This window comes from Palaemon carinicauda, chromosome 17 (genome assembly GCF_036898095.1).
Source record: "Palaemon carinicauda isolate YSFRI2023 chromosome 17, ASM3689809v2, whole genome shotgun sequence".
Classification (NCBI taxonomy): Eukaryota; Metazoa; Arthropoda; class Malacostraca; order Decapoda; family Palaemonidae; genus Palaemon; species Palaemon carinicauda.
This window is the reverse complement of record NC_090741.1, coordinates 103,827,519-103,840,465: the sequence shown is the minus strand read 5'-3', so window position 1 is coordinate 103,840,465 and position 12,947 is coordinate 103,827,519. Positions and strand designations below refer to the sequence as shown.

General features: G+C 35.8%; 1 protein-coding gene across 3 annotated transcripts in view; it reads left to right on the top strand.

Moving 5' to 3' along the window:
* Frmd5 (FERM domain containing) overlaps positions 1 to 12,947 on the top strand; it is a 448,328-nt gene that overhangs the window by 322,989 nt on the left and 112,392 nt on the right. For all 3 annotated transcript variants that reach the window (XM_068391258.1, XM_068391256.1, XM_068391257.1), the window contains exon 6: positions 6,288 to 6,440. In XM_068391258.1, the coding sequence (XP_068247359.1) occupies positions 6,288 to 6,440 (153 nt within the window). The remainder of the gene's footprint in view (positions 1 to 6,287; positions 6,441 to 12,947) is intronic.

Below are 12,947 nucleotides of genomic sequence, written 5' to 3'. Positions count from 1 at the left end.
GTTATTTTAGACAGGGGTGAGGGGTGAACCGAGCGAGTATAACAAGGCTTGGGGTGAACGCTTGGGGGTTTGACTAAGACTAGAGGAGATCATGAAACTTGGTTGTTCTTAGTTGGGTTGAGACTAGATAGAATTCTGGAAGATGTGAAAGATTCCTTCGGATTTATTAATTGGACGGAAATAACACGAAGTGATGGAGAATGAAGGTAGGGCTCTCTCTCTCTCTCTCTCTCTCTCTCTCTCTCTCTCTCTCTCTCTCTCTCTCTCTCTCTGAGTTGGGGTGGGATGCTTCACCATTGCTCAGTGAACTTATAACTGTCAAGTTGATAGTTTAAATCTTTGAAATAAATATATTACCAATTAGTTTAAACATATTAGAATACGACAACCAGTATATAAATTCAGATATGTTAAACACAGGTGCTTCGTTTATTGTGTATGCTGTTTAATGTATAATGTATATATATGCATGATATTAGGGTTCTGTATTTGGAGTGAGTTTTTGCAGATCATTTCTTACCAAATTGATATTTGCTAAACATTATCTAAAAGCATCATGGTTCTCTTATCAAGATTAATGGTATTCAGTTACCAGAGTAGCAGCTGGGGATGTTTTTTTGAGAAAAGTTAGTTTTCTTTTAGTTTTATTAATGGATGAATTTAATTAGTCTTTTATTATTATTATTATTATTATTATTATTATTATTATTATTACTGGCCAACCTACAACCCTAGTTGGAAAAGCAAGATGCTATAAGCCCAAGGGCTTCAATAGGGAAAAATAGCCCAGTGAGGAAAGGAAATAAGGAAATAAATAAGTGATGAGATAAATACATTTGCTCCAACTTTGAACTTTTGAATTTCTACTGATTCAACTAGTTGTAACGGTTTAGTACTGAGGCATTACACTCGGAGATGAGTCTGGTGTATAAATGAGCATTTTCATTAAGACTTTAAATTTCCTATCTCTTTCCTTCATGACCCACCCTTATCAGTGTGTGTGTGTGTGTGTGTGTGTGTGTGTGTGTGTGTGTGTGTGTGTGTGGGCAATATGAACATCAGGGGAGGTTCATATAAATAAATTTTATTTTATTTTTTAAATTTATTCCTATACTCACCTGTGTACATGTAACCCCCCCCCCCCCCCCGTCAACTAACTTATAACATCAAGAGGGTTGAGTATTAGTTATGACGTTGAAACTGATTTTGGTTAACATTAACTATCAGATATTACCTTGGTGGGCAAGAAACGAGGCCTATTGAAGGGAGGAAAACAGGAGATATTCTAGTTTTTTAGGGCAATGTCAATTTTGAGCCAACTTCGGGGACAAAGCAGTATGAATATTAAGTGCGTTTAGAAATAATTCACTTTATTATTTAAATTCAATTTACTATTGCATCTTTACTTAATTTTCCCATTCCTTCTTGATTTTTCTTTAATACTTAGGGAGTGAACAGTTTGCAAATATCTACACCACTGGGAAGTGATTTCTTGCCGCTTGGAGTTTCCAGAGTTGGCGCCATTTAATGTTCAGGTGTCTCCTTTATTATTATTATTATTATTATTATTATTATTATTATTATTATTATTATTATTATTATTTGCTTAGCTACAACCCTAGTTGAAAATGCAGGATGTTATATGCGCAGGGGCTCCAACTGGGAAAATAGCCCAGCGAGGAAAGGAAAAAGGCAAAATGGAAACATTTTAAGAACAGTAATAACATTAAAATTAATATTTCCTATATAATCCATAAAAAAAATTTAACAAAACAAGAGGAAAAGAAATGAGATAGAATAGTGCGCCCGACTGTACCCTCTAGCAAGAGAACTCTGACCCAAGACAGTGGAAGCCCATGGTACAGAGGTTATGTCACTACCCAAGACTCTTGAACATTGGTTTGATTTTGGAGTGTCGTTCTCCTAGAAGAGCTGCTTACCATAGCTAAAGAATATCTCCTACCCTTAGCAAGAGGAAAGTGGCCACAGAATAATTACAGTGCAGTAGTTAACCCCTTGAGAGAAGAAGAATTGTTTGGTAATCTCTGTGTTGTCAGATGTATGAGTACAGCCGATAATATGTAAAGAATAGGCCAGACTATTTGGTGTACAGTATGTGTAGGTAAAGGGAAAATGAACCGTAACCAGAGAACAGGATCCAGTGTAGTACTTTCTGGCCAGTCAGAGGACCACCATAACTCTCTATGGGTGGCTGGTAGCTATCCTTAGTTTCTCCTAAGAACAATTGCTTTTTATAGTGATAGCATTAGTTGGGATTTTTTTTAAAGAGTTTTTGTGAGTATTTGTCATACTGTAACTTTGCCTTTATTAATCTTTTGTAATTTTGATTTTTTTCTTACATCTGTCCACAGTGCCTTGACTGTTTTATGCTAAAAAGATCAGATTTTTATTCTATTATAATATTTAGCAATTCATACCGTATTTTCTCTGGCCTAGCTGTAGACCCCATTGTTTGAGCAAATGGAAATGATGTTAGAATATTTCCCAAGTTCATTCCAGAAAGATGCAATTTAGTAACAGATAGCCTTAGCCAGAGGAATCAGTGGAACACTACCTTGGTAGACTTGTTTATGATTATCCTCATTTGCATGTTGTTAGTGTTGCTCTACCCATCCTAGTAGAGGGTGGCTACCAGGATGCAGTCCCAGGACTACCTTGATGTAGTGAGGTAGTAGGTTGGCCAGAGCACCAGCCACCCGTTGAGATACTACCGCTAGAGAGTTATGGGGGTCTTTTGACGGGCCAGACAGTACTACATTGGATCCTTCTCTCTGGTTACGGTTCATTTTCCCTTTGCCTACATATACACACTGAATAGTCTGGCCTATTCTTTACATATTCTCCTCTGTCTTCATACACCTGACAAAACAGATTACCAAACAATTCTTCTTCACTTTGGGTTACTGTACTTTAATTGTTCAGTGGCCGTTTTTCTCTTGGTAAGGGTAGAAGAGACTCTTTAGCTATGGTAAACAGCTCTTATAGGAGAACGACACTCCAAAATCAAACCATTGTTCTTTAATCTTGGGTAGTGACATAGCCTCTGTACCATGGTCTTCCACTGCCTTGGGTTAGAGTTCTCTTGCTTGAGGGTACACTCGAGCACACTATTCTATCGTATTTCTCTTCCTCTTTTTTTGTCAAAGTTTTCATAGTTTATATAGGAGATATTTATTTTAATGTTATTACTCCTCTTAGAATATTTAATTTTAATTTTTTCCTTTCCTCACTGAGATATTTTCCCTGTTGGAGCCCTTGCGCTTATATCATCTTGCTTTTCCAATTAGGGTTATAGCTTAGCTTAATAATAATAATAATAATAATAATAATAATAATAATATAATATGCTTTCCACCCTGTGAAACTCAGAATTGGCTCTCAAGGTTTATAAGACTGGCCTTTGACACATCTTTGTGAAACATTTGTTTCTCCAATGTTGCTCAAAAGTCTTAAACGGAAATCCAAGGAGGCTTCAGAGATCATCCAAACCTATGTTGCCTAGCTTTGGAAGTTTAACCAAACCTCAGTTTGAAGGTTATGAAGTCTAACTGCTAGATCTAAAAACTGAGATTTTTTATAAGAATTTTCATCTTCAAGGGTAGTCAGCGATATTCACTCATTCTAATAGAGCTGTGCATTCTAAATCCCAGAGCTCTTATCATGGTCTTGAATGTTTTTTTTATGTCAGGTGTTGATTTGTTGCTTTCTGTCGATTTTGTTCCAATAAACCAAACTCCAGGCAGCCAAGAATGTTCCATAGCATAATTTGTCATCTTTCATATATATATATATATTGGCAGTCTGGAAATGTTCTGTAGTTAAATAGAGGGGTCTGTTTTTTTCTCATAAAAGATAAGCAATCATAGAAGCAATACTTCTGAAAAAATTTGGAGGTTAGTCCGAGAAACGGTTCTTTCAGAGCATGGTCTCTGATAAGCTCAGGCATGTCATCCTTAGAGCTTACAGTATTGGACCAATTAGTGAAGCAACTTAAATATGATCAAAACTTCCTTAACTTTTGTGGCTATAAAATGTGCCTTGGATATAAATATATTTTTCAAATTAGAGGTATATGGAGGTACTTGTTTACTTTTGCAAAATTTACTTTAAGAATGTAACTTGAATGAATGTAAATATTTTCCAAAGTACAAGCATATAGAGGTACTTGTCTACTTGGGCAAAATTTACCTTATGAATGTCACTTGAATGGATGAGCTCCTATTCTTTGTGGTCGATAGTTTATGTAAGCTCCATTTTACCCTTAGGGGCCCAACTTTTGGGAATCATCATCTTCATAATTCTATCTTTTCTCATTCATTTATGTATGCTGTAGTACCCTAAAGTCATAAACTTCCGAGGTTACTAGTATTTATATCCAACAATAATTGTACCTGTCATATTATTCTCTCCATCCAAGGCTTAAACCTTTACTGTATGTGTTCCTTTGTTTTGGGTTTCTCTCCCTTAGTAGTCTCCAATTGCTTTCATACATCTGCATGTCTCCATCACCCTTTTCAGGTTATTTCCAGTGTGATCCTTCCTCATAAATTGTGATGAGGCATACTGTATATGAGTGATGGAATTCTTTTTGAGCCACTTGATTTCTTATCAAGTAAAAGCTTAAATTTTTTTTTAAATCTATAACTTTTACCTAACTAACTTTTAAGAGCCTTTTTCCTGGTCTTTTCATGCAAGGAAACAGTATGCACTACAGGACTTGCAAGATCTGTTTGTCGTATACATTCCTAGGTATTTAGAGTATCACACAGTATAATCCACGATAATTGTCAAATCCACGTTATTGAGGCACTTCTTGAAAGCCTTAATATCTTTAGACCTTCGGATGTCTATTGGGAACTAGTTTTATAGTCTTGGGGCGGCATGTTCGAAAGCTCTAGAACCTACAGTAGACATCTTGACTCCAATAACTCGAAACCATCTGTAACTATTCTGGTGTCGACACGATTCATTGGTTGCACGATATGTAGCAATTCTCTTAGATATTTTGAATGTCCAGTTTTGATAACTTGATGAGTTATTACACATATCTTAACTTCTATGCTACCTTTAATTGGCAGCCATTGTAATTCAATTAGTATAGGAGTAATCCTTTCTTAGGATAGGATACCTTTTATTAGTCTTGCTCCTCTATTTATTATGATTTGTACTGTAATTTATTAAGTTGCACTTTGGGTAGATAGTAATCACAAATTTCTTTACAAAATATTCATCCAGAAACCTCTTTACAAAAGCAATGTTTCTAAGGTGATATCCAGTGATTCTTACTACATTATTCATTTGAGCACTGAGAAACAAATTACAGTCAAGTGGTATACTTAGATCATGAACTCTACTAAATACTGGGACCAGGCTGTTATTAATTTTTATTTGGATGTCAACCAAGTTTTCAAAGATATTTTTCTTTCCTACCACCATAAGCTCAGTTATTTTCTTCTAGTGTTAGCTGTTTAACTGCCCTCCCCTAGTAATGCGATTATACTTTATTATTAATCTTCTGCCTCACAGCTCTTCTAAACTCTTAAGAGGTTATTTCCAGACAGTAAAGTGAGCCAGGTAACTGATGATTAATCATTAAGGCTCCAGATAGTTCATTCATGTTGCTATCATTGCTTTTATTCTGTCTGTTTAAGAAAAGTCTGCAGCTTTTGGAATATTCAAAGACTACAAATTTGCATACTGTAAATATAAAGCATAATTTGAAAGTAAGAAAAATTATAGAAAATAGATTTGCATTTACCGTAGAGATATTTCACTGTACTTTGTTGCCTTGCGACATGCTTGCCACCTAGTTTCTTGGCTATTACTATAGATAAAACTTAGATTTTATTATTTGGCACAATCCTAGTATAGATAGTTTTTCCTATTATACTGCAAATGATTATTTGAATTATATCCAGCATGCTTTAATTGGATATGATGTTTTTATATCTTAATATTTAGTATGCAGTTAGCTCATGCTATACTGTACATAAATACATAGTCCTGTAAATGGTTCTTGACAAACTGAAATTATCGTGAAAATTAAATTCGTTTAATAAAGATATGAATGTTTCAGATTACATAACTAATACAGTTTATGAAGATTATTTTTAGCCATAGTTTATGGAATGTGTAGCGATGTAGTATAGCCAATCTGAAGAACTTTGATTTTTGTTGCATAAATGAACCTACAGATTAATGCATCATAATGATAAAACAAAAGTATTAATTGAATCTAATGCAACCATCTCATCTCTAATCACCAGGACCATAGAGGAAGCCAGCTCTATTTAGGTCTCAACCACACGGGGGTGCTAACCTTTCAAGGAGCACGTAAGACTCACCACTTTCGATGGGGGGACGTACAAAAATTGAACTACGAAGGGAAGATGTTCATCGTCCATCTTATGTTTGCAGAGGTAAATCATTGTTTTAACAGCTAGTTTTATACAGAGAAAATATTTCACATTGTCTTATGATACAATGTGAATGCTTAATTCAGTAACTGATGCATGGATTTCTAGAACTAAAACTGCAAGAACAAATTTACTATCTTAAACTACAATATATGCATGATTTACAAAAAATAATTTCTATTTCATTCTCATATTAGGAATTCTTTTGTATTTTCTGATATTTGTTAGGAATTTATCATTCAGCAATATTTTATTTTATGTAAATCAAAAGCAATCATTAAAGGATACTTTTCAGATGTCCAGATTTAAAAATACTTTAAAAGCTATAAATTTGAATCTAGTAGTCCCTTTAGCCCATAAGATCCAGTGTTGTCAGTTTAGTTAAAAATTGACGCATTACACATTATTAGCTTAAATCTGACATCATGAAAAAGTAAAATTGGCATGTCTAAAGCATGATATTACTCAATTCTCAAAAATCAGTAGCATTTTCAGAGTTAAAATTTCAAAATTCTCTTTTATTTAAACTTCATTAGGGACACCAATATAGGTGCTGTAAAGCTATTTAAATATCAAGGTCTGTCAAATTAACACTGCAGCTAATACAGTATACTGATTAACTCTTGAAGTGATATAGGCTAACAGAACCATGATGATTTGTATTTAAATTACAGATCTTTTTAATAATTAATGGAGAGGTATTGGGTTTTAAGTAGTTAGAAATAGTTACATCTCAAAAATTTAGATAGTTAAAACATGTGATAAGTGGAAAGGCATATTTAATCAGAAAGCTAGTTTATATGGAAGTAACATGAGCAATATCTGTAAAGAAAAAGGCTTTTTATGAAGGATAAACTTATTTTGTAGGTATATGTGCTGTGGGATTTCCAAGGACATTCCTTTGAAAGGCTAGAACAGGGAATCCAATACAACATAAATACCAAAGAAATATTGCCTCCCTTGCTCTAGGACCAGTTATCAACGTGCAAAGCATGGGATCTGTGTGCATAAGAGATACCTTCCAGTTAAGGTGCTCTTGAACTCGAACACAGCACCTCCAATGCTGAAAACCATATGTTATGGGTGATGTCATTACAGTACTATATTATCATCACATAGTTCGGCCTAAATAAACCAACACTTAAGCTGGGAACCAGTCTACCTGCCGATCTACTTGTTCCCAGCTGCTATCTATTATTCTGTTATCTCTGTCAGTTGTGTAGGCTATATTGTATCATTGCCCTTTACAGTATAGCTGTTTTATAACCTGGTAAGTTTCACTGTAACAAAAAGAGTATGAATTTTAACAAGTAAATGAACCATCAATTTGTATGGCCTAGTATTTTCACATGCAGGAATTTATATTTGAATAGGAAAATAGGTTGTAGAGAGGGGTTTATTCCTTCCTCTCCCTTAAAGTCAAGAATAAGGGGGAGGAGCTAAGCCAGGGTTCTGCTAAGCAAGTTACCAGTCCGGCCAGATTTGATATGCTTGCGTCTCCTAAAGACGCCTCGGTTATAGCCAAGATAGTTGAGGCTTCGATCTGTCCCCTCTGCTTTCAATTCACTCTAGGTGCTGCCCTTCCAAGTAGTTTTGGACTACTGTCTGCTTCCTTTCCTCTCCAGCCCAGGGATTCCGCTGATGCTGGGCCTTCAGGTTACCAGCTTCCTAGGAAGGCTCCAGGGTAGACTCTTCCATCTGTTCCTGTGGACTCAGCTGTGGTTGGATTTACAGGTTAACAACTTCTTAGGAAGGCTCCAGTGGGGGCTCTTCCTTCCAGTTCAATGGATTCAACCATAGCAGAGCCTTCGAATTACTAGCTTCCTAGGATGGGTCCGATGGGAGGTTTTCCTTCTGTTCCAAGTATTGAAGGCTCAGTAGTGGGGCCAGGGACAAGAAAGGGAGCTTTCTGCCATTGGCGTAGAGGAGGGAGATTTAGTAGGAAACCCTTTGCAGTCCTGTGATGGATGTGCCTTTTGGCTTAAGTCTAATATTTTCTTGCATAAGTATACAGACTAGCTATTCGATGGCATCGAATTTGAATGTCTTTTGGCATTTGCAGTCATGATGGAGGTTCAGAGGTTCATTTCTTAAGGCATGCCCCCAGCTAACCCCTAAGGAAGTTGTTCTGATTCCATATAAAATCTGCTTTGAATACCTTAGCAGAGACAGTATCAGATGCTGGGGGTTTTTCTACTAGACCATAGGTTGGTGGATGCTTCTTTTGTTGAAATGACAGTACCAGGCCAAAAACTCCCTTTTTGTCCAAAATTGTGAAATTGGCATTCAAGTCAATGAGGGAAGTGCAGCTGAAACATTTTACAGTGTCCAAAGAATGTAGCCTCTTTTTGGCGGTATATACAGAAGAGTTTGAGGTATTCACGGAACTAGAAGAGTTTCGTGGAGACCTGAAGAATATTAAAAGCCTTCAAAATCAAACTTGTTGGAGGAAACAGATAAATCATAAGCCATCTGTTCCTGTCCATTTTCAAGGTATCTCTTGCCACTGCATGGGAATACACATTTGGAGTAAACTTTAGTGGAAGGTTGTGGTTCTCTTTCAAACAGGTCCACTTGGATATCAGAGACAATATCTAGGATCTCTTGGAAGGAGGTCTGAATCAGGGTCCATTCTGTGTCCATCAATGTCTGTATAATAAGACAGGGTGTCTGGTACTACTTTGAGAGAGCCCAAAAGATGGAATGAGGAAAGGAACAAATTTCCCTGTGGAAGGAACTTTATAATTGGAAGAAAATTTACAGTGAGAATTCTTACGCAGGAACCTCCTATTCTGAGGCAGCATACTGTTGCTTGGTTGTCTATGAAAATCTTGATAGTGAAAGTTCCTTATTGGACTGAGTCTCTTCAATTTCAGGAAAACCACCATCAGCTCCATCACATATGAAATGCTGTTAACTGAGGGGACCATTTCCCAAACATATAGGTCACCTCTGAATGACCTCCCCAACTAGTCCTAGATGCATCAGTGAAGGATCATGGATATCAAGGGAGGTACCAACGGGACCAACACTGAAAGGGCATTTGGTTTTGTCCACGGCCTGAGAATTCTTGCGGCAACTGGTTATGATTGTCTCAAAAACCCTTCCAAGCTGCTCTTCTCACACCCAATTGAGGTTCCTTCTGCCTGTTTGACTATTGAAGCTAACTGAAGAAAGCCCAAAACCTTCTCTAGTTATTGTTTGGAGAAATGGCTTTGTAGGGAGAAATTGATCTTGTATAAAATTCTTTGCTGAGATGCTTTTTGGTAGGCTTAGAGTGGTTTTTGACATATACTAATGAAGACCTAACCACCAAAATATCCTTCTTGGAATTAGTCTTCATTTTGTGATGTTGATCAGAAAACTTAATTTTTATCTTTTGCACATGCTAAGCCAGTCTTCCAAATAGGCAATGACCCGAACTTCCTGCAACCACAAGAGTTTGATCACCAACTATACTAGGTTTGTGAACAATTAGAGCAATATAGATGCCAAAATGTATCACCTTGAACATGCATGAACCCCTCCTGTGCCAAAATTCTAGGTAAAACTGGAAGCTGTGGGCAATACACATGTGCCAATAAGCATCTTTTAAGATATATAGTTCTGGTCCAAGCCTTTCGTTGTAGTAATTTGTGGACATGCATGATGGTCATCATCTTGAATACATCCCATCTGATGTGTTTGAGATTAGACAGGTCGAGGATCACTCTTCTCTTTTGTGATTTTCTCTATGGTACACTGAATAGTCTGTCCTGCGGTTTTAGGAACCCATATTTTTCTTACTCGTTTTTTCAGTAATTTTCTTACAAAGTATTCTAGTTTCAGGGTTTTGGTCCAATAAAAATGGTGTCGAGGAGGTGGGTTAGAGATCAATGACCAATTCAAACCTTTTAAGACTGCTCTGTCCCCACTGATAAAAAGTACGTTCTTGAGAACATTCATTGACAAGGTCCTTTGCCTTTGTGAGACTGACCAACACCCTGGTTTCCCCTGGTATGCATCCAGTTACATTTTTCTCAGGAAAAATCGTGAATGATCAGGAGTATGGGACTCTGCTAGAGAATTATAAATTTCCTGCCTCTGCTCTTCTCAAGGGAACTTAGGTGCAGGAAGAGGCTTGGGATGAGTGTATGGTCTCTTTGCTGGTTGCTATTAGGACTTTTTTTTTCACTCCTGTAGGCCAAATCCTTGTAAATGAAGGATTTCTTCCTTTTTGGGTAGGGCAGAAATCTTTACCTCCATTAGCTTTAGCTTTTACTAAAGCTTAGGGGTAAAGTTATCATTATTATTAATTGTTATTATTATTAATATTCTTCTTCTCATTATTATATTTCACTTAACTCTCTGCTATATCACATTGTGGGTACACCATTCTATCTTATTTCTCTTCTTCTTGTTTTTTAATTTTTATAGTTTATATAGGGTAGATTTATTTTAATGTTGTTATTATTCCTAAACTTCTCTTTTAATATATTTCCTTATTTCCTATCCTTACTAAACTATTTTTCCTGTTGGAGCACTAGGACTTATAGCATCCTGCTTTTCCAACTAGGGTTGTAGCTTAGAAAGTAATAATAATAATAATAATAATATAGTGTTTTTATACTATTGCTCGTTCTTAAAAAGCTGTCCAAATACCTGTAGCGTCCCCTAAATGACTGCTATAGTGCACCCTGGTTGGTCGAGAAATTCAAATACAGTTTGCTGGTTCTGTCGGTGAGTAGGTAAATAAAATGGCCTGTTATGTTTTGTTTTTATTATCTATTTAATAGTTACCGTATATACTCGTGTAACAGCCAATCTTGCGTATTGTTCAACCCTCCAAATTTTCACCCTTAAAATATGATTTTATATATATGCGAGTTACTTTTTTGAGAAACCAAGTTACAATAAAATAACCTCCTTACTCCATTTCTTTATCCCATCTTCTACTTCAGTGGGTTAGAAAATTAAAAAGTAATGATAAAAGTATCGTTAGTGATGTTATAATCATTGCTTAAGCACATACAGCTACAATAACAACTGAATAAAAAACAGCTGTTTTGTTATGAACAGTTGAATGGGCGGCTCTTTTGCTTGTATTTCAATCATTGTACGATAGTAAACAAAGTAGCATAAGACTGACATTTTTACATTATACCCTTATTCGCAATGGAGAACAGATCAAGAAAATATACTGTCAAATATTGACTAACAAGCTGTAAATGACAGTGAGAAAACAAAAAAAAATTCCATTTGGAATTGGTGAAAGCTGTGTCCAAAACTAGAGGTACCAAAAAGGAAATAGTGGGAATATATGACTGCAAATTATGTACTGTAGTGTAATTAAATGTAAATGCTAAATTTATAAGATAACATTAAAGTGTCTGAAAACCAAGAATATAGTTTTGTCATAACTCGATATAAGGACGGTAATTGCCTAAGCTTTATAGCTTGAAACTATAAGTTATCGTGCATCAGCAACATGAATGAAACTCCAGTTAACTTCTATATGTAATTCAAATCTACAATAATTAAATATGAAAGAAGTATTTCAAATAAAACTATTGAAATTAGTATGCTAACTGGAAAATAATAGATCAAGTAATAATGGTTTCTTCCTGGAAATATGAAATATCCTTTGGTAGTGTGCCTTAACCTGTTAGGCATCACCCACGTAATAATACATTTACTACATACTGTATACTCAGTACTTTACCAACTTATTATAATGAAATAGGAATAGGTGATAATAAACAAAAATTTTAATACCTCTGGGCTGTCAAGAAAGGCAAAGAGTAAATGGCAACATACGTCATACTAAGCCGATCACATAAGTAAATAAAACTCTGAAAGTGATCTTGAACAGTGAATTAGACTCCTCATTATGTTAACTCTATTATTAAGAATAGTGTATAACTAATCATAACTTGATTCCTATTACCTAACTTAACAGTGTATATGGACTTCTTACTGAAAGCTTAACCTGTACTTTATTTCTCAGCAATGAAGGGGAAGATAGAGGCTTTGCACAAATTAGTGCTTAGATAGCATTGTCTCCAGTAGTAGTAGTAGTAGTTTTCGATGATGTGTCATCTGTTGCCAGATGATTTCAGCATTGGAGGCGCTGTGACGGGTTCAATAGTGCCGGAACCCGTAGGTTTCCCTTACACACACCGAGTCTGTGCTTTGCTCGTTAGAACAGTGGCTCTAGAGCAGGGTAGACATGTTTCTTTGGTAATTTTATGTTGTGCTTTATTGGATTCCCTGTTCCAGCTTATTACAGTAAAGTCTTTAGACCACACAGCACTTGAACACCAAGAAGATCCAGAAAACCAGGTAAAATCTGTTTAGATATAGAATAGAACCAGGTAGGAATTCAGGCAGAAATTGCACAGGATGAAAAACAGTGAAGAGAACTCTCTTCATGTCTAACTCCATAATGGGATAATTTGAAATAGAAATATTAATAGCTGTTGAATTTTTCCGTATTTATTATTATATTGAGATCTCTGCGTAATGTTGAAA